We start from the raw sequence: 18,496 nt of genomic DNA on the forward strand, positions 1-18,496 counted from the left end.
CTTGTGCTTAATGTCGAAGAGTGAAAGTCCAAGGACTTTGTGTACATACTTGCTTAAGACTAGTAATGGAGCCCATACCATTCTTGAATTTAACCAATCTAGTGTGAAAACTAGCAACTTGTATATAAGTCATTTTATACAATAAGCAATCAATCCATTGCAATAGTTTGCTTGTGTGCTCCCTCTTATGTCTTGCATTAGCTTCCTCTTGATATCCGCCCTTTGCGAGAGAGAACCACTGCAAAGAACCATCTATTGTTGCCTCCATCTAGGCATAGAGAGCTCTCCCTTCACCCCATTGGCAAGGAGCAATGTGACAACAGAGTGAGGACACCACAGAAGAGCTATTGCACCCACATAAGGAAGTTACATTTGTGGCTCTTCAGGCAAGACCCAACGACACATCCTTCAAAGATAAGCTCTTGACTTTAACAACTGGTGGGCTTGAATCTATTGCTTCTACAACTACCAACCTAATATTATCATCACCGTATCACCATCTAAAAACTACTGCTATAAAACACAACAAAACTACATTGAATGAAGCCTTAGTTACGTTAAAGCCGTAGCACCTCCATTTTGCCTCTATGTTGGATGCAACTTCTATGACAGTAACAAGGCTACACATCACAGGCATGAATGAAGCAAAGGTAAGCTTGGCTAGTGGGATTTCGCATTTTGAAGCCAAAAAAGTCGTATAACACTCGAAAACACAGACCATGGCCATGGTATAATATATTTGGCCTGAGTAACAATGGTGGCCCAAAGACATCCCCTCCTACTGGCAATGACATGACAACATATACGGACCGCTTCAAGCTCCTCAAGAAGTCCTTAAGGCATTAAACAGTGTGATGCATTTTCAAGATTTCTGTGTCATGTTCTGTACAACACCCCGACTAAAGTGTGTGTACAAGGATTCTGAAACTTCAGAAACACTGCGTTGCACTGTGTGTAAAGCAGAGTTGAAATGACGCATGCTTACTTCATGGGCCTTCAAATCCTCCTGCAAATCCAAACATGCAAAATGGGGTCAATGAGCAAAAAAGCTATTATTGAAAGGCCAGTACAACCTCCTGTAACAAACCTCCAAAGCTGCCATGGCTGACTCCCTGCAAATGGAGGCGATATCTGCACCAGTGTAACCCTTCGTACGTGTTGCAAGACCTCTCTTATCTACGTCTGGCGCACAAGGCATTTTTTTTGTGTGAATTTCAAAAATCTGTAGCCTAGCAGCTTCATCAGGTGGGCCAACGTAAAGCAGTCTATCAAAACGACCTGCAGTTTGGACAGAAAGGCATCTCAACATGAAAATGAACTACAGCATCAGGTACAGTCATGTTAATAGAAACATACAGTCATGTTAATAGAAACATACTTACATACACGCATGCAGAAATGTGCACATGTGCATGCACACACTACAGCATCATGTACAAACATGTGGGAATATACATACATGCATGAGCATGCGTGCGCGCACATACATATTCCTACATGTAGGAACATTTTCTTGATTATCCTTGACTTTTACTAAAACCATCTTGAATGATTAGCCTAACTTTTTTAACTGGAAAATTTGGTTTTTTGATGCATTGAAAAAACCTTCGAATAACATTTTTCACATGCCATTTGAATTAACTTATGTTTCGCACGTGTGGCAGAGGCATGTGAACCAGTTCTATAGTAAAAAGTAACTACCTGGACGCAATAAAGCAGCATCAATTTTGTCCGGCCGATTTGTTGCTGCAATCACCGTTACACCTTTCCTCGAGCTTAATCCTGTCCATTACAAAACCATCACAAATTTGTGGCTCTACCTTCAAAATCCAAATGGGTTGCCATATAACTTAAGCAGGAATTCAAATATTTTTAGTTCAGTGAAACACAATGTCTGAGATCCAACTGGGTGCCATAACATGCCACCAAGGCTAGGGAACTAGGAACACCATTACATGGTCGTGTTTCAGTTTGAGAAAACCAACAGGCTTTCATGAAAACTGGTGGGATTTGGAGATGCTTATTAGACCTTGTCTTCACATGATGGACTGATACCATTTCTGGCATATTGTGGCATGGTTCGCAGTCCAACTTTGGATTCAAAGAAACTAGCACTAGCAGCAGGAGGTATCAGCATGGCTCTAGTCTGCTGGATTGGCATCCAAGCATGCAGGGGGAAACACATGCTGCAGCATGCACCCTCGGGACCCAAACACACACCTGGAGCTCCTGACAGGACATGATTAGCAGCCTCACAGCCAGCAGGCACACTTAAAGAGACTAAACAGGGGTCTGCCAATCCACCTGTAAGGTCCATTAGCACAATTTTGATGGGACTTATTAACATGCTCCACGGCCACTAGAAGGCCTTCAGGGTAAATCCAGGGCCATGCAGAAATGGAGAGCAACAGATTTTGCACATGAAGCCCGAGACCCTTCTTGTCTGGAAGAGAGCAGGTAAAAGACACATCCAATGAGGGCATGCACTTATGAAAAACTTGGAAACCAAAAACAGAAAACCGAAATATTTGGGAACATTCTGATAAAAGTTGCATACCATCCATCTCAACTAGTAGTTGACTCATGACCCTGTCTCCGACTGAGACTCCATCATTACTCAAGTTGCGTGATACAGCAAGACCATCAAGCTCATCAAAGAAAACCACAGAGGGAGCAGCTACTCTGGCTCTCTGAAACAATGAATGCACTGCCTTCTCCGACTCTCCCACCCACTTGCTGAACAATTCAGGTCCCTTGACTGCTATGAAGTTCAGCCCTGCTTCTGTTGCTACAGCTCTGGCCATAAGGGTTTTGCTGCATCCGGGTGGACCATATAACAGCACACCTCTAGGGGGCTGGGTCCCGATGCGAGAGAATGCATCCATGTGCTTCTGTGGCCACTCAACGGCTTCTTGTAACTGCTGCTTGATTTCCTCTTTGCCACCAATATCAGACCAGTGCACTTTAGGCACTTCAAGCATGACCTGTTTGCAACATTGGATTAAATTCCCTCCTTACACAACGATTCAGCCCACCACCCCGAAAAAAAGAACACATGAATATCATTAGACCAACGAACGAACTTTAAGCACTTCAGGCATTACCTTTCCAACAAAGAATCGTATATCCTTTTTGAAACAGTTAATTAGACGCAACCCCCCGCCTTCCAAAGGGGGAAAAGCACCCCCCCCCCCCCAACTCTCTTCCCGACCGCAAAATAGAACACAAGAATATCATTAGACCAAAGAAATTTAGGCACTTCAAGCATTTCCTTTCCAACAAAGAATCAAATCTCCTTTACAGTTACTCCACCTCCACAACACAACAACACCCAACACCCCCACACACCCCCCCCCTCCCCCCCCCCCTTTTCTTTTCTCCCTCCTCCTGTTGAGTGACTTCAATGCACGGACAGTCAGGATGCAAATGCATATGTATGCTTTCCATGCAGAATCTGTCATGCTATCAAAGATAGACCCTAGAGACACGGCTTTACAATGATCATCTCAGGATGCAGGATGTATTACAACATATGGCACACACTTTCTAGACATGGGAGCCAGCATGAGCTACTAATCTATAACACAATGTCCCATTGTCCCACTTCAGATAGCCTTACCTGCTTTCCATATGGAGGGGGATCCAGTACTGTGGATTACTTGATGGGGCCTCCTGCTCTTATGTGACACATCCAGGACTCCACCATTCCACCACCACCTATTGGGGCTGATCACACATACCTAGATTTCACCGTCTCTTGTCCACCTTTGAAACCCACCCCGAACCAGGTCAGGAATGCAGCGACATGGACAGAGTCTGGGTCGTGATGGAAATGAATGCGGCTAAAGGTGGATATGGGGGACTACCCATCTCAACCCTCACATCACAACTTTCTTCCATCGCCCATGATGCAGCCCAAGCCAGTTTCCCCTACACTGCCTACTCTACTGCCAAGCCCCTAAAGGACTCAGCCACAAAATGGGTGGTATGATGAGAAATACAGGAACACACGACTTCACCTCTTACAGGAGGGAGGATCTCTGTGCAAGAAACGCAGATATCTTTTTGCAGCCTTGCTCAATGGAAGATGCATCTTAGTACAACTCCATCTCGTGTCTTAGCCAAGCGCGAGATGAAGTTGTACCTACTCTTTTTGTGTGTGGACAACTCGGATGCCTAGCACATTCTCGAGGAAAAAAAACCACACACGCCTATCACAGATCCCCTCAAATGGGAATCTTATGCCCGACATCTTTATGATGTGCCAAATCAACCTACACTGCATATCTCATACATTCCACATCCCACTTCAGCCATCCTCTTAAACACTACTAATGAAAGTAGCATAATGGTCAGGCAAAGGACTATAAAGATCTTCAAACAGAACACTTTGCACATGAAGATAACACCCTAGCTCCCATTCTTGCCGAACTCTTTAATAGGGCCTTGTGTGAAGGCTTTCCCCCTTCTTGGATCACCAACACCCTTGTCCCTATCCAAAAAGGAGGAGACCCCACTGACCCAAACTACAGGACCAACATGACAGGCCACACAGTGGCGAAGATCTAGGGAGCAGTATTAGAAGCTGAGATAAATTTTGGCAGAGAGACTCAGATAAAGAGCCCCAGACCAGGCAGCCTTCAAGAGAAATTAATCTACTCTAGATCATATCTTTACTCTTCGGGCAATTATAAAGGAGGCGAGGAAGCAACATGTATATTGCTGTTTTGTGGATTTCAAAAGGGCTATGGACTCAGTCCCTTGATCTCGACTTATGGATCATTTACAGGAGCTCCAAATTCCATCAGACATGAAATGGGGGGTGATGGCCTTATGTGAGGCTATGATTGGAAGGGCATGGGCAACTGAAGGCCTTTCAAGGGCCATCAGTAGCATTATTGGGATCAAACAGGGCTGCCCGCTCTCTCCTAAACTATTTGGGGTGTATATAGATGAGATTTCAGCATTTGTGGTGGACAGGTTTAAGGGGATAGGTTCAGAGTTCGCTCATGCAGTTGCGCACATTTCTCTATATGCAGATGACATTGACATTGTCCTGATCTTTGATTCCACAAAGGGTTCACAAAGACATCTTGATGCATTGCGGAGGTTTTGTGATGAGAGAGACTTCACGGTTAATCCCAGCAAAACCAAGATCATGATCTTTTAACACTTCCTCTCGGAAGGGAGCTAGTATGCCTTTTCTATACAGAGGAGCCCATGTGGAGATTGTCTCCTCTTATGTATATCTTGGACTGACCTTCACAGGCCTGATCTTTCCAGGAAACCAAATGCGAGGCCCACTTGGCTAGAGGCTATGCATCCTTAGCCCACTTGGAGAAAGAGTGTTTTCAGGCCGACTTGCCCCCCACCGAGTGTAGGCTTTTTGACACCTTGGTGCGCCCTGAAGCCATGTGGGACCTCTTTCCGGGAAACCAATTTAGGAGAAAAGGAGTGGAGGAGGATAGAGAATAGCTGCAAGCTATGATGCTCTCACTATGATCAGGAGTAAGCAGTCCATGCCACATGAGATTGTTCAAGCAGAGTTTGGAGCAGCTCTCCTCATCATCGATGCCCTAATCCACACTATCACCTACATCTACCATCTACACACACTTGACAGAGACTCTCTTTCACAGCTGGCTCTTTTTGAGTCCTAGATGCAGTTGGATCGAGATGAGCAGAGTAGATCTTGGAACTCTCAGGTTCCCCAAATCCCCAGTGGTTTGTCCAAGACGGTCTTCAGATGGACCGTCACCCCACCTAGCATAGCCTTGACTACTCATTCCTCCCTCTGCCCAAGCAAGAGATCAATCGTCTTATTCGGCTGGATCTGACACGGCTTCATACGGGCAGGACATGGGTATCTCCCCCAGCGCTTTCTACGAGCCCTAGATATCTCCATAGGCACACGTCACATGCGATGCAGATTCCTATTCGCCAGCTAAGCGTATCATCTCACCGTCTACGGATTGAGTCTGGCAGAGCAGAGCGCATCCCACAAGAGGCACTGATATGCAGGTATGTACAACTGGGGAGGTGCAAACAGAGGAGCCCACCCTACTATGAGATCCATGGGAGATTCCATTGTCTTTTCCGAGATGACCACGGAGGCTGTCACCCAGGCTCAACAAGAGCAGCAAGATCGTGCAAGTCACCACTCACATAGACAAGCACACGATCCTCTAGCCCTGTGCACCTGGGGTTTTACCAGAGAGGAAGAGTGAACCCTTCTGAGAGCCTGACACCCTATGTTTGCTACCCGCCTGTTCCAGAAGCTGCCCAGCACACATGTTGTACGCCGTGTTTACACTGCTCTACAGCCTGTATCTACTGTCCTTGTTGCTGGTGTCTTCATTGGTGCCCCCTTGTGCCTCGTGGCTATGAAGATGATCATGTTTGCTGCTGCTGATGCCCAGAGTTGTTGAAAAACAGGGAGTGTTGTCCGTGGGTGCATCCTTGCCCTGTGTGAGACTAGGCTATTGGGCCCTTACTATGCGACCCACACAAAACAGCCTGTATCTACTGTCCTTGTTGCTGGTGTCTTCATTGGTGCTCCCGTGTGCCTCGTGGCTATGAAGATGATCATGTTTGCTGCTGCTGATGCCCAGAGTTATTGAAAAACAGGGAGTGTTGTCTCCATGGGTGCATCCTTGCCCTGTGTGAGACTAGGCTATTGGGCCCTTACTATGCGATCCACACAAATCTTGGTGTGAAGCTGGAAGCACCCCTTGCTTACTGGCTTGGGCAGAGGACTCCGTTCCCTTGCTCAGTGGTTGGGGTCTGGAGTAACTGTTTTCTTGGATTTTATATTGTATTTGGAAATTTGGTGCTAGGCACCCTCTACCTTGTACCCAAATTCTCTATTGGATTAAAATAGTCCTAAGAGGGGGGGGGGGGGGGGGGGGCGTGGGGGGTAGAGCCCTAGCATGGAGTACTATGTTTGTTTTGTGTTGTGTGAATTGGTTAAGTGCTGTTTGGCGTTAATAGTTATTTAACCATGAGATTAGAACTCTAAATCCACCACATTACACTACCAGCACTAAACATGTGTGACAATACAAGTAGCCATGTCGCCACCTAAGGTGCCAGTATATACATATGGGAAGTGAATCAAATATGCCTCTATGAGCATTAAGGGGAGCTAGGCGTGATGGTGTCCCCACCGCCTCATCCAATTAGGATGTCATCCTCGAGCGGAGAGCAGTGAAAAGTATGTCTTGGATTTGAAGCTGGTGGGTGGACGTTCAAGATTCTTGGGGACAAGGGAAGTTGGCTATCAAAAGTGATTGTGCTCTCTGTCTAGTAACTCTGTCGGAAACCTTGAGGTTTTAACGTGTCATCCCTATGTCTTTGTGAGGCTTGCGCCCCAGGGGCGGGGGCAGGGGCAGCGGCATTGGCGGGCCGCCATAAGCTTACTTGAGTGGCAGTGCTTCCAGGCACATTTAGGATGAAGGGTTGGCTTTTTGCCACCATCTTCACACCAGCCTTGATGTATGGAGCAGCCTTCTGGGGCCAGAGTTACCCGATGAGGATTGGCAGTGAGTTGAGAGGCCCTAGGTCATGATGTTCTCCCACATGATCCGCAACAAACCATCAGTCCCACACCACATTTTCCAGGCAGAGTTTGCTGCAGCCCCGATGGTAGTGGATGCACTCTTCCAGACAGTCACATACCTCCATCGCATCTTCATCACCACCAAGAGCCGAGACCAGAGTTAGCGGGTTACCTCCTAGATCTCTATCACAAACTTCTTCACACTACATTTTCTTTTTGCGAAATGGATTTTCCCCGTGTCACACTGGCATGTGTTGCGGGAAGCATGGTGAAGCGTGGACCACTGAAAGTGACACCAAGGTAGACATAGGATGAGACAATCTCCAAAGGATCCCTTCTATATGTGAAGCTCAATCTGGATGTGAAGGGGCAGGAGGTATTGAAGACCATTACCTTGGTTTTACCAAGGTTAACGGAGAGGTCCCGCTAAGTGCAGAAGTCCTGTAAGGAATCCAACTGAAGTCTACAGTTGATTATGGACTTTTCTATGAGGCTGGTATAGAGATACAGTTGCATGGGTACACAAATGCTGATTGGGCTAGTAGTATTGCAGACAGGAGATCTACCAGTGGTTTTATGTTCTCATTTGGGAGTGCTGCTGTGAGTTGGAGCAGTAAGAAGTAGCCAACAGTTGCCTTGTCGAGTACAAAGGGAGAGTACAAGGGTGCTAGCTTATGAGGTAGCTTGGTTTCTCTAAAGCCCCTGGGCTGAATCTCAAAGGAGGACGATGTCATCTGCATAAAGTAGTAGGGGGATCAATATGACTACCAGGGCGGGACCAGCCCCACCTAATCCGTCAATGAGGCTTGAGATCTCATCGATGTAGAGGCCAAAAAGAGTGGGTGATAGAGGGCAGCCCTGTTTCACCCCAATAGTGCAGGAAATCTCTTGTGATTTACCTCCTGGGACTTTCACTCGACCGGTGACGGACTCATAGAGGGCAATGATGCTCCAAACCATGTCAAATGGGACTCGTATCTCTTGTAGATGGTGTAGGAGGTGGGCTCAGGGAGGGCAGCCCTGTTTCACCCCAATACTGCAAGAAATCTCTTGCGATGTATCTTCTGGGGCTCTCACTCATCCGGTGACCGAGTCATAGAGGGTGATGATGCTCCAAACCATGTCAAATGGGACTCGTATCTCTTGTAGACGGCGGGCTTGGGGTCCAATATCAAAAGCTTTGCGAAAATCCACAAAGCAGCAATAAATCCTCTAATGTCGTGCTCTACCCTCCTCAATGATGGGGCAGGGAAGGTGAAGATGTGGTCAAGGGTAGAGTAGCTACTCCGAAAGCCTATCTGTCTTGAGGCTCTGCAACCCTGTCTCTGCAAATGAATTGAGCTTTGCCTCTAGCACCGATCCATAAAGTTTTCCCAATGTGTGGGCCAATCATGATCATCCTGTAATTATTAGGATCAAGTGGATCTCTGGCCGCTTTGAGGATGGAGTGATGGTGTTAGCACACCAAGAGGGTAGAAATACTTCACAAAGGGCTCTATTGAACATGTAGGCCAGTAGGGGAGCCAAGGTATCATTGGCATGTGAGATGTACCCGGCAGTGAGTCCCTTGTGATCCTGGGCTCGCCCATTACATAGTCTACGTTTGGCCTCAAGGACCATGCCCTTTGTGAAGAAGGTGGAGGTAGTGAGGCGGGGATCTGGTGGTGGGGGTTGGAGAAGTCATTAGAAGGTGTGCCAAAGCCAGAGATCCCATCAGGTAGTCCACGGTGTGGGTACCTCCTGAGTGAGGGAAGGAGGTGAGGGCGTCACAGGAGGGCCATCGGGACCTGTTAGATAACAAGTCCATGTTCAACTCCCACCTCTAAGAAATGTCTCCCATACATTGTGACCTCATGGTCCTGTGATGAAGACACGATTGCTACATTGAAGATGGGGTGTATTAGTCACACTAGCAAAGCCCCTACGCTCTAGTCACACTAGAGTGAGGTAGTACCAGTCATACTAGTTATGAAGCATTACCAGTCACACTAGCTAAAAATAGGCAACGGCTAGTCATACTAGAATTTATAGTGTTCCAAAAAAGATCTTTTGGAATCAATGATGCACTTACATCACATCTAATCATGCACAGTCAGCAACAATTAAAAAGCCTCAAAGTAGTTGTCCAAAATCTGTGGATACTCTCTCAGAGTCTACTCTATGCATCCATGGCTGGATAGTTGTCGAACTTAACCAAGTATCTCAGTTGTAGGCGGCCAAAAGGTTTCCAAGTGGCCTCTTTTTTTTGTGGAAGACAACCTACTCTCGCTACAAAATTTCATCCACCTCTGGTGGATCCTTGACGGGCTCCCACATACATGCATAAGAGGCTAACATGAGAGGCATTGTGGATCTTCCAATGATCCGGTAATGCTAGACTGTATGCTACTTCATTGATCTTGTTGATCACTTTGAATAGGCCATAGTATCTTTTGGAAAGCCATTCTTGGAGAACACCAAGATGTCATCAAAGAAGGTTCATGTGAACTTGCTATGTTCCCAGAATATTCTGTCCATCAAACTATTGAATGTGGCAAGCGCATTCCTAAGCCGAAATGGCATTATTGAATACTCAGAGTCCAAATGATGTGCGGAAGTTGTCTTATGCACATCTTGGGGTGCCACCCGCACCTGGTGATAACCACTCTTCAAGTCAATCTTGCTAAAGTATGACGCACCAAGCAACTTATCCTTGGTATAGGGAACCAATTCTTGATGGTCATCTTGTTTAGGGCCCTATAGTCAACGCACGCACATGCGGAAAGACCCATTTCTCTTCTCTGCACAAGAAGCACAAGCAAAAGACTGAGGAACTAGGCCTCACAAATCCCTTCTCAAGAAGCTCATTCACTTGTGTCATAATTTTCTCACGTTGACTCGCACTAGCCCGATAGGCTGGTTGGTGGTGTTGAACTATCATGGATCAAGTCAATAGTACGATCTTTTGACCTTGCCCACGGCATACTAGCAAGCAATGTCTCAGCAAAACAATCACCAAACTCATTAAGAAAATTCAGCCTACTAGCATCAAGAGAATCTAATGCACATTATCATGTTCAACAACATCACGTGCACAAATCAAGTACAAGGAAACACCCTTCCTCGTGACTTTATTAATTCGAATGTGGGATACAAGAGGACTATTATTCCCAACAGTGCCTGCATTTATTGCGTGCTCTTTATGCCTATGAGTATACACCTTCTTGCTTTGGTAATCCTTTCTCCGATTCAAGTGTACATGCCAAGGCGTCCCCAATAGTACGCCACACCCATGTAAAGGGGCAATCAAGAAATCCTCATGATCCACATAGCGCTAAATATGCATACAAAACTTTCCATTAACGGGTGTAACCTTCACGTCCTTGGGCAGCCATCTGGATTGAGGTTGTCCCTAGAGCAATCATCAAAAAGGAAGAGGGCAGGCTGATCTTTTAGCTGTCCCCATGCCTTGCATACCTTCCTATCATGTGGTGCATGGGCTGTCTTGCCATGTACATTCGGCACATAGCCCACAACAAATGGATCCAAACAGAGGGAAATTCAACATTCTGCATTTGCTATGTAAAAACAATCAGAAACAAATCCTCCAACTTAAACATTTTAAACACAAAACAATTCTTTTGAAACAACACTCGCCATGATGACTGAGTTGCCTTCCATCTTAATCTTGTTCTCATCCAAAAAAAAAAAACAAGAGCTCATGATAATAATGTAGCATGTAGGATCTTAGCAATAGAGCTTTAAATAGCAAGCATGGTAAGCTCTATACCTCCCGCATCGCACTAGGTCGTACTCGAGTCTTGGCTTCCTCAAAATCGTTCATAGTTATCCTCAAAGACTTGTCAAAATGCCCCAAACCACTGGTTGTAGATGTCAAATTCAAGCACCCAAAATGAAAAGTGACATCAGAAAGTTTGCTTGAAACTGGACCCCCATTCACACACCCATAAGTTGGTTCTTGAAATCTGGTGCGAACTTCTGTTTTGATGTTTTTGTGTACATAATGCCGTAAGGCTACCATCGCTGCTTCATTGCAAAGTGAAGAGAGGTCAGCACCTACAAATCCATGTGTTGCAGCTGCTAAAGTATCAATATCTGCCTTTGTCAATGCATGACTCATCCTTGATAAAAGGGAGAGCAAAATTTCACATCTTCCAGATGGAGATGGAACACCTACATATCACAAGAGACCAAATCAACTGCAAAAACATTAAAGGTAAAGTGAAATGATTGCATGAGTATAGCCTAATAAACTGTTTCCAAGAAAAGATCCAATTTGAGTAAACCGAGAATACGTTCAATACCTCTCACTGCACGAATTCTTTTTTTGACTATGGTCCTTGAAAAGAAAAGGCCATTTGGTCCTTCAAAACAAAGGCTGCTTGTGTGCCATCCACACCTTTCGGTGGTCACACCTTTTGTTTCTTTGGTAGGATTCCTTGACCATTGAGGGAAGTTTTACAGACCATTTTGGTGTAAACACAACAGCATCAAGAACTTAAAAAGACACTTCACATGGACATCCTTGTAATGCATTTCTAAATGTGTACAAATATCTATTTTCAAGTGTTTTTTAAAGTGGATTGTACCTCAATCGAACTTACTTTTCAAAATTTAAAAGTTCCGTACCAGTACCTTCGTTTCGTACCTTCATTTTGTACCTAACAACTATGACCCAAACACTTCTGATATTAGAACAAAGCACCCACAGATTCCAATCACAATTTGGATCAAGGCCCACCTACAAGGAGCTTGTCTTAAGATAACTCGAAGACTCAAAGCATCCTCTAGACCCAAGTTTCATGAAACCATCCTACTACAAAGTAGATCAAAGAAAGCCCATAGTTGCCATAGATCAGAAAGAGCCCAAAAGATACACCAATCACCAACCTGGACACCACAGATACCAATCATGCATATATTTCCCGAAAACCTCAAGGATTGTGATTCTTGGCCACATTCGTGGGCCTTGGATTTGAGAGAGAGTGAGCTCCTGTCTTAGCCAAGCCACCCACAGCTCACCAGTGCTTCATGGTCCTTTTCGAGCATCCACCATGAATGTTCATTTCATTTTTCATGTTACAAAAGCTTCGAGGAAATGCTCTAGCATTCCTTATTACAGACTGTATACACAATGAACACTGCCTATTTCCACCTTGTTGACCATTTTGGCCATATGTACTTAAACATACACAACACAGCAATGGAAAAGCATTCAGTGAATTCCATGTAGAAGGAAAGGATAAGTAGTTATAATTCATGTGTGTCATCATACAGCATCCATTGTCCTCCTAGAGCATGAAGTGTGTGTGTGTGTGTTTTCAAGAAGTTCTTCAAAAAAAAATGTAAATCATTCTAGAGCATCCATTGATCCTCCTAGAGCATAAGGTCCTAACCTAACTCAAAACATACCAATATCGATTTCACGATCAAATCTCCCTGGTCTGCGTAAAGCCGGGTCAATGGCTTCCACTCGATTTGTTGCTGCAATGACCAGCACACGTTGTAGGTTCTGACCTCCATCCATAAGGGTCAAGAGAGTGGCAACCATACGCCGCCCCAAGTCTTCTGACCCCTCTGTACGTTGAGGAGCAATAGCATCCAGCTCATCTATAAACACCTTTTGAAAGATCATAGTATCAATCTCCATACATAGAAAAGAGAAAGTGGACATTAAAAAAAAATAGCGGAGAAAAGGGAATACCACAGAAGGAGCTGCTTTTTGAGCTGCTACAAAGACTGCTTGAAGAGCTGCCTCACTCTCTCCATAGTATTCGCTTATGATTTCAGGTCCATTTATAGGGAAAATTTTCACACCAGCTTCAATGGCAGAGGCAAGAGCAAGAGACGTCTTCCCAGTGCCCGGCGGACCATGGAGGAGTACACCATGAGGGGGCTGCAAGCCGAAACTAGCAATACCCCACCAAAAAAAAAAAAAAAACCCATCCTTAGAATGTTGTTTACAAATATCAACCTCATTTGAGCAGTAAAACGTAATTTAAACATGCAATGAATAGATAGAGAGAAAAGACAGAGATGAACTATATTTTCAGTATATTTCTACAGTACAAAAAGATGTATATGACTGTACAACTGCTATGGGCTTTGGCCTTCCAAAAGAGGACTGAATTATGACTTGCTAGACTATCTATTGACTAACTGTCCCAAAGTGGGGAGCAGATGAATATGACTAACTATGGGCCTAGCGCTCCTTATGCACAGGTCGGCCAGATTTCTACTTGTCAGCCAGTAACACTTCTGTCCACAACTGCTAACCTGAGATCTAATCCCTGATTTAGGCAACAATCTTAGGGTAGGATTAGGGGACTAGCAGGCTCAGGCAGGGAAGACACATCAAGTCCACTTAGGAAGCTGGCCGACAGCAGGTGCTGAGATACAGGCATCATCAGGGCTGGCCGACCAGCATATTCAGATTTATTAACATTTTAATACTCATGTCCACGGCTGTGCACATGATATTCCCTCCTGCTATACTTGATGATGGGTTGGAAACCTATCATCCTTCCTCCCTGGACTACTGACCATGTACTTTGACTGACTTCTGACACTTTGTCTGAAAACCTGTCATTCCTCTGATTCCACTCCAAGTCTGGTTAGAGAATTGTGCATTTGTTCCACTTTGTCCCCATATTTTGGGCTGTACAGGACTTGGAGATTGGGTAGAAGGCAGCCATCATCGTTGGACACCCACCTTGCATTCTATTTGCAGCCTCTTCTTCTTCTTTTTTTCCACCCACCCTCCCTTCACAAGACCTTGTGAACCCTTGAGATGGTAGATTTGCTTGAGATAGCTGAGAAGCACGTGAAGATCCCGACAGTCCCCGCGTTCCCAATGGACCGCCAGTTGGATGGGAACAACTACGGCATATCGAAGGTAATGATGGAATCAGTTTTGGAGTCCTATAACTTGGCTGATTTCATTGTTGTTGGGGTTCCACAGCCGGACTTGGAAGACGGGGAGTTACCCTCTATTCGGAAGGAACGGGAGGCACAGGCACAGTTATGGGATCGTGTTAATGCCCGAGTCCGTTCTTTCATCTTCCTCAATTGCACACCACAGGTGGATCAAACACATAAAGCATATGATGCTGGCCAAAGGGATTTGGCAACATTTGGCTTCTCTACAACAACGTATCACCCATGAAGAGAATCTCCCTAGAAGTTCAGATGCAGGTGATGAATCCTACAAAGTGGTCGATGATGCGGGAGCACATCAACAAGCTGCAAGCTCTTCAGTAGAAAGTTCTCCAAGCAGGGAAAGAGATATCAACATAGGATAGGGCCATAACGTTGCTGTCACATTTGCCCTCTCAGTACTCAGCCTTTTACTCCTCTTAGTTCACCAGTGGCAAGCTCAGCACCATCACATGGGAGGAGCTTGTGCCCATGGTCTTGGACCAGGAAGAGCGATTCACGAACCCTCCACAAGGCGGAGGTTTTGAGGCCTTGACTGGCAAACGATCGAAAGGCCGTAACAACAACAACAAGGGTAAAGGGAAGTCTTCTGAGAAGAAGCCCGATTCAGACCGAGAGAAACTACAGGCCAAGAGGACCTGTAATGATTGTGACGAGAAAGGCCACTGTTGGAGGAAGTGTCCCAAGGAAGAGTGTTGATTCTTTAGCTTCAGCTGCAAAGACTCCAGCCTTTGTGCACTTGGAGATGTTGGACACCGATGCTTCATCTTCTTCAAGCGAGAAGGCAGTTGGCTTCATCGCAAAGGATACTCGGGAATGGATTCTTGATAGTGGTGCTTCCAAACACATGACTCCTTCCCATGACTTCTTTCAGTATCTGAAACGGTAGTCAGGTCGCATTTTTATTGGCGACAATTCCACCATACCGATACACAGTCAGAGCCGGATGGAGATCAAGCATTCCTCTGGTGTTGTTTACATCCCCGCACTTGGTTTTCATCTCCTCTTTGACAGGTTCTCAGATTGGTGATTTGTCGCACTTTCCGTTTGGCCACTTGAATGTGGATGCGCTGCGGTGAGCCTTCCGAGACTAGATGGTGGTTGGCTTGTCAGATGTTGGCAGCAGGCAAGGACGCTGTAATTCTTGCATTCGTGGTAAGCAACACACGAAATCTTTTTCGAAGCAGGCTTCTAGGCGGGCTTGGAAACCTTTGGAGTTGGCACTGACTTGTGTGGACCTATGCAGACAGCATCCTTGGGAGGTCTTTGTACTTTATGTTGCTTGTTGATGATTGTAGCAAATTCACATGGGTTTATTTTCTCTCACAGAAGGACCAAGCTTTTGCTCGGTTCAAGGAGTGGCATGTGATGGTGGAGAAAGAGTTTGGCTTGCAGATAGACTCTTAGGGCTGACAAAGGAGGAGAATTTTCTTCCAATGCATTCGTGCGGTTTTTGCGGAACATGGCATCAAGCGGGAGCTGGCCAATATACGTTCGTCGTCAAAGAATGGAGTAATTCAGCGTAAGAACAGGACTGTGGTGGAGATAGCGAGGACGATGCTGGAGCATCGTGATCTTCTTCGTCCACTTTGGAGAAAGGCTGTGGCTACGGCTGTCCATATCCTCAACCGTTCTCCGACGACTTCAGTACCAAACATGACTCCCTTTGAGGCGTATTTTGGCAGGAAACCTGATGTCTCCCATTTCCGTGTGTTTGGGAGCGGCATATATTCACATTCCAAAGAAGCAGACGAAGAAGCTCAACTCAAAGTTCCAAAAGTGGTTTTTGATGAGCATGTTCCGGTTTCCACCGTTGATGAGCCACCACTTCTTGGAGACCCAGATGATTCTGATGATGATTCCCAGTCGATTGTTCCAACTGGACAGCCTCAGTCAGTTGAGGAGGTTGAGCCCGTAGCTGGAGATGAGCCCCCGCAGCAGCAAGAGGCTCCGCGTTCTATTCGAGTACCCAGGTGGTTGGTAGACATCCTTCGAGAGTCAAGGTGTTATGGAGCTTCCCTCCGAATGGACCACAAAGGACGGACCTCAAAGATCGCATAGAGTTCGTGATAAAAATCATTCAACGGAGCTTGTACAGGTAAACTATGCTTTGATGTCTCGTATCATGCGGGACAAAGAGCCCACTTCCGTCAAGGAAGCCCTTGCATAGGATACTTGGAGGAAAGCCATGCAAGTGGAACTGGATGCAATTGAAAAAAATATCACTAGGGAGTTGGTTCCGAGGCCGTCGAAACGGTCTGTCATTGGTGTCAAGTGGGTCTTTAAGACCAAGTATACGTCAGATGGGTCGGTGGACAAACACAAAGCCAGACTTGTGGCTGAGGGTTATGCTCAACAGCCTGGCATCAACTATGAGGATACCTTTGCACTGCCATTGAGGATGACCACGATTTGGACCGTTCTTGCCCTTGCTTCTCAGCAGTGGCCCGTATTTCAAATGGATGTTAAATCTGCATTCCGTAATGGTGAGCTACAAGAGGAGGTGTATGTTGAGCAGCCTCCAGGCTTTGAGGTTCCAGGATCAAAGGGAATGGTTTACACGTTACAGAAGGCCTTGTATAGTCTTAAGAAGGCTCCCAGGGCTTGGAATCAGAAGATTGATTCCTTCTTTCTACGGACTGGATTTTAGAGATCGGTTGTAGATCCCAACCTATATCTCTTTCGGGAACGCGGTATGGTCACATTGATCATCCTTTATGTGGATGACCTCATTCTCACCGGCGGTCATATGGCGCACATTGCACTGACGAAGGCTGCCTTGTCACAGGAGTTTGAGATAATTGATTTAGGCTTACTCCACTTCTTCTTGGGATTGGAGATCTGGCAGACCCAGAGGGGGTTCTTTGTCTCTCAACAACGTTATGTCCATGAGTTGCTTGAGTCCTTTGGGATGGAGAAATACAAGCCTATCACATCGCCGATGGACCCGAACACGAAGCTTACAGTGAATGATCCTTGTGAGCTGGTTGATGCCTCTTTGTACTGGAAGCGGGTTGGTTCATTGAGCTGGTTGTTGAACACCAAATTGGACTTGAGCTTTCCTGTGGGGCTGTTGAGCTCATTTATGCAGACACCATTGAAGTCTCATTGGGATGCAGGATCGCCGATCTTGCGGTATGTGCAGGGTACGAAGGATCTTGGACTCTTCTACACCACTGGAGGTGAAACAAAGGAACGAGTTTGACTCCAAGGTTGGAGTGACTCAGATTGGGAAGGAGATCCAGACACGAGGAGATCTACATCAGGATACAGTTTTTCCCTTGGCTCAGAAGCAGTTTCATGGAGTGGCAAGAGGCAGCCAACTATTGCCTTGTCGTCGACAGAGGCAGAGTACCGAGCTACTTGTGGTGCTGCTTGCGTGGTTGTGTGGCTGCGGAGGTTGCTTGGCGAGATTGGGTATCCTCAAAAGGAGCCCACGATCATCCAATGCGGTAACCAGAGCTGTATCGCTATTGCTCGGAACCCAGCCTTCCATGCTCGGAGCAAGCCTAGGAATAGCCTTTCTATCTCCTCCACGGGAAATAGACCTCGTGGCTCTAGATCCTTTAGCCAAAGATAGGCTTTGGCAGCTTCAACTCCTTCGGTTTCGGTAGCTCTATCCTTGATGAAGTCTTCAAACATTTGAGCCCTTCTTCTGTCATGTTCGCTTTTGGCTCTCCAAGCAAGGAATTCATCATCCCTAAGCAAATGCCTGAATTGCTGAAAATCATTGTACTCTTTTGACGACATGGCTGCGGTCTCATGAGTAATGGATCCATGACCCTAGTTGCCATCATAGTTGTTCCCTTCCTGAAGTCCTGGATCGGCCTCATAATTGTTCCGTTCATTAGGCTCTTGGTTGCCCTCTACTCTCAACATGGCTCTGTCACCCCAAGAAAGATTCCTCGAGAGAAATCCTCCTCTGATACCACTGTACGCCCAACCGGGCATGCTGTGACAAATTCCACCACGTATCCAAGAGATAGAAGAATAGAGAGAGAA

At 46.0% G+C, this 18,496-nt stretch overlaps 1 protein-coding gene across 3 annotated transcripts in view; it reads right to left on the reverse strand.

Moving 5' to 3' along the window:
• Positions 1-640: 640 nt before the first annotated feature.
• LOC147636347 (calmodulin-interacting protein 111-like) overlaps positions 641-18,496 on the reverse strand; it is an 82,508-nt gene continuing 64,652 nt past the window's right edge. For 2 of the 3 annotated variants that reach the window (XM_086801780.1, XM_086801784.1), the window contains exons 4-10: positions 13,263-13,467; positions 12,971-13,178; positions 11,328-11,731; positions 2,558-2,984; positions 1,702-1,782; positions 1,088-1,278; positions 641-1,006 (exon numbers count right to left, since the gene is read on the reverse strand). In XM_086801780.1, the coding sequence (XP_086657906.1) occupies positions 863-1,006; positions 1,088-1,278; positions 1,702-1,782; positions 2,558-2,984; positions 11,328-11,731; positions 12,971-13,178; positions 13,263-13,467 (1,660 nt within the window). In that variant the 3' untranslated portion in view covers positions 641-862. Of the gene's footprint in view, positions 1,007-1,087; positions 1,279-1,701; positions 1,783-2,119; positions 2,444-2,557; positions 2,985-11,327; positions 11,732-12,970; positions 13,179-13,262; positions 13,468-18,496 lie in introns of those variants that run through there. The other variant, XM_086801781.1, reaches the window with a different exon arrangement.

The sequence above is a fragment of the Cibotium barometz genome, chromosome 8 (assembly GCF_041138505.1).
Source record: "Cibotium barometz isolate CiBa-2024 chromosome 8, ASM4113850v1, whole genome shotgun sequence".
In the NCBI taxonomy this organism is placed as follows: domain Eukaryota; kingdom Viridiplantae; phylum Streptophyta; class Polypodiopsida; order Cyatheales; family Cibotiaceae; genus Cibotium; species Cibotium barometz.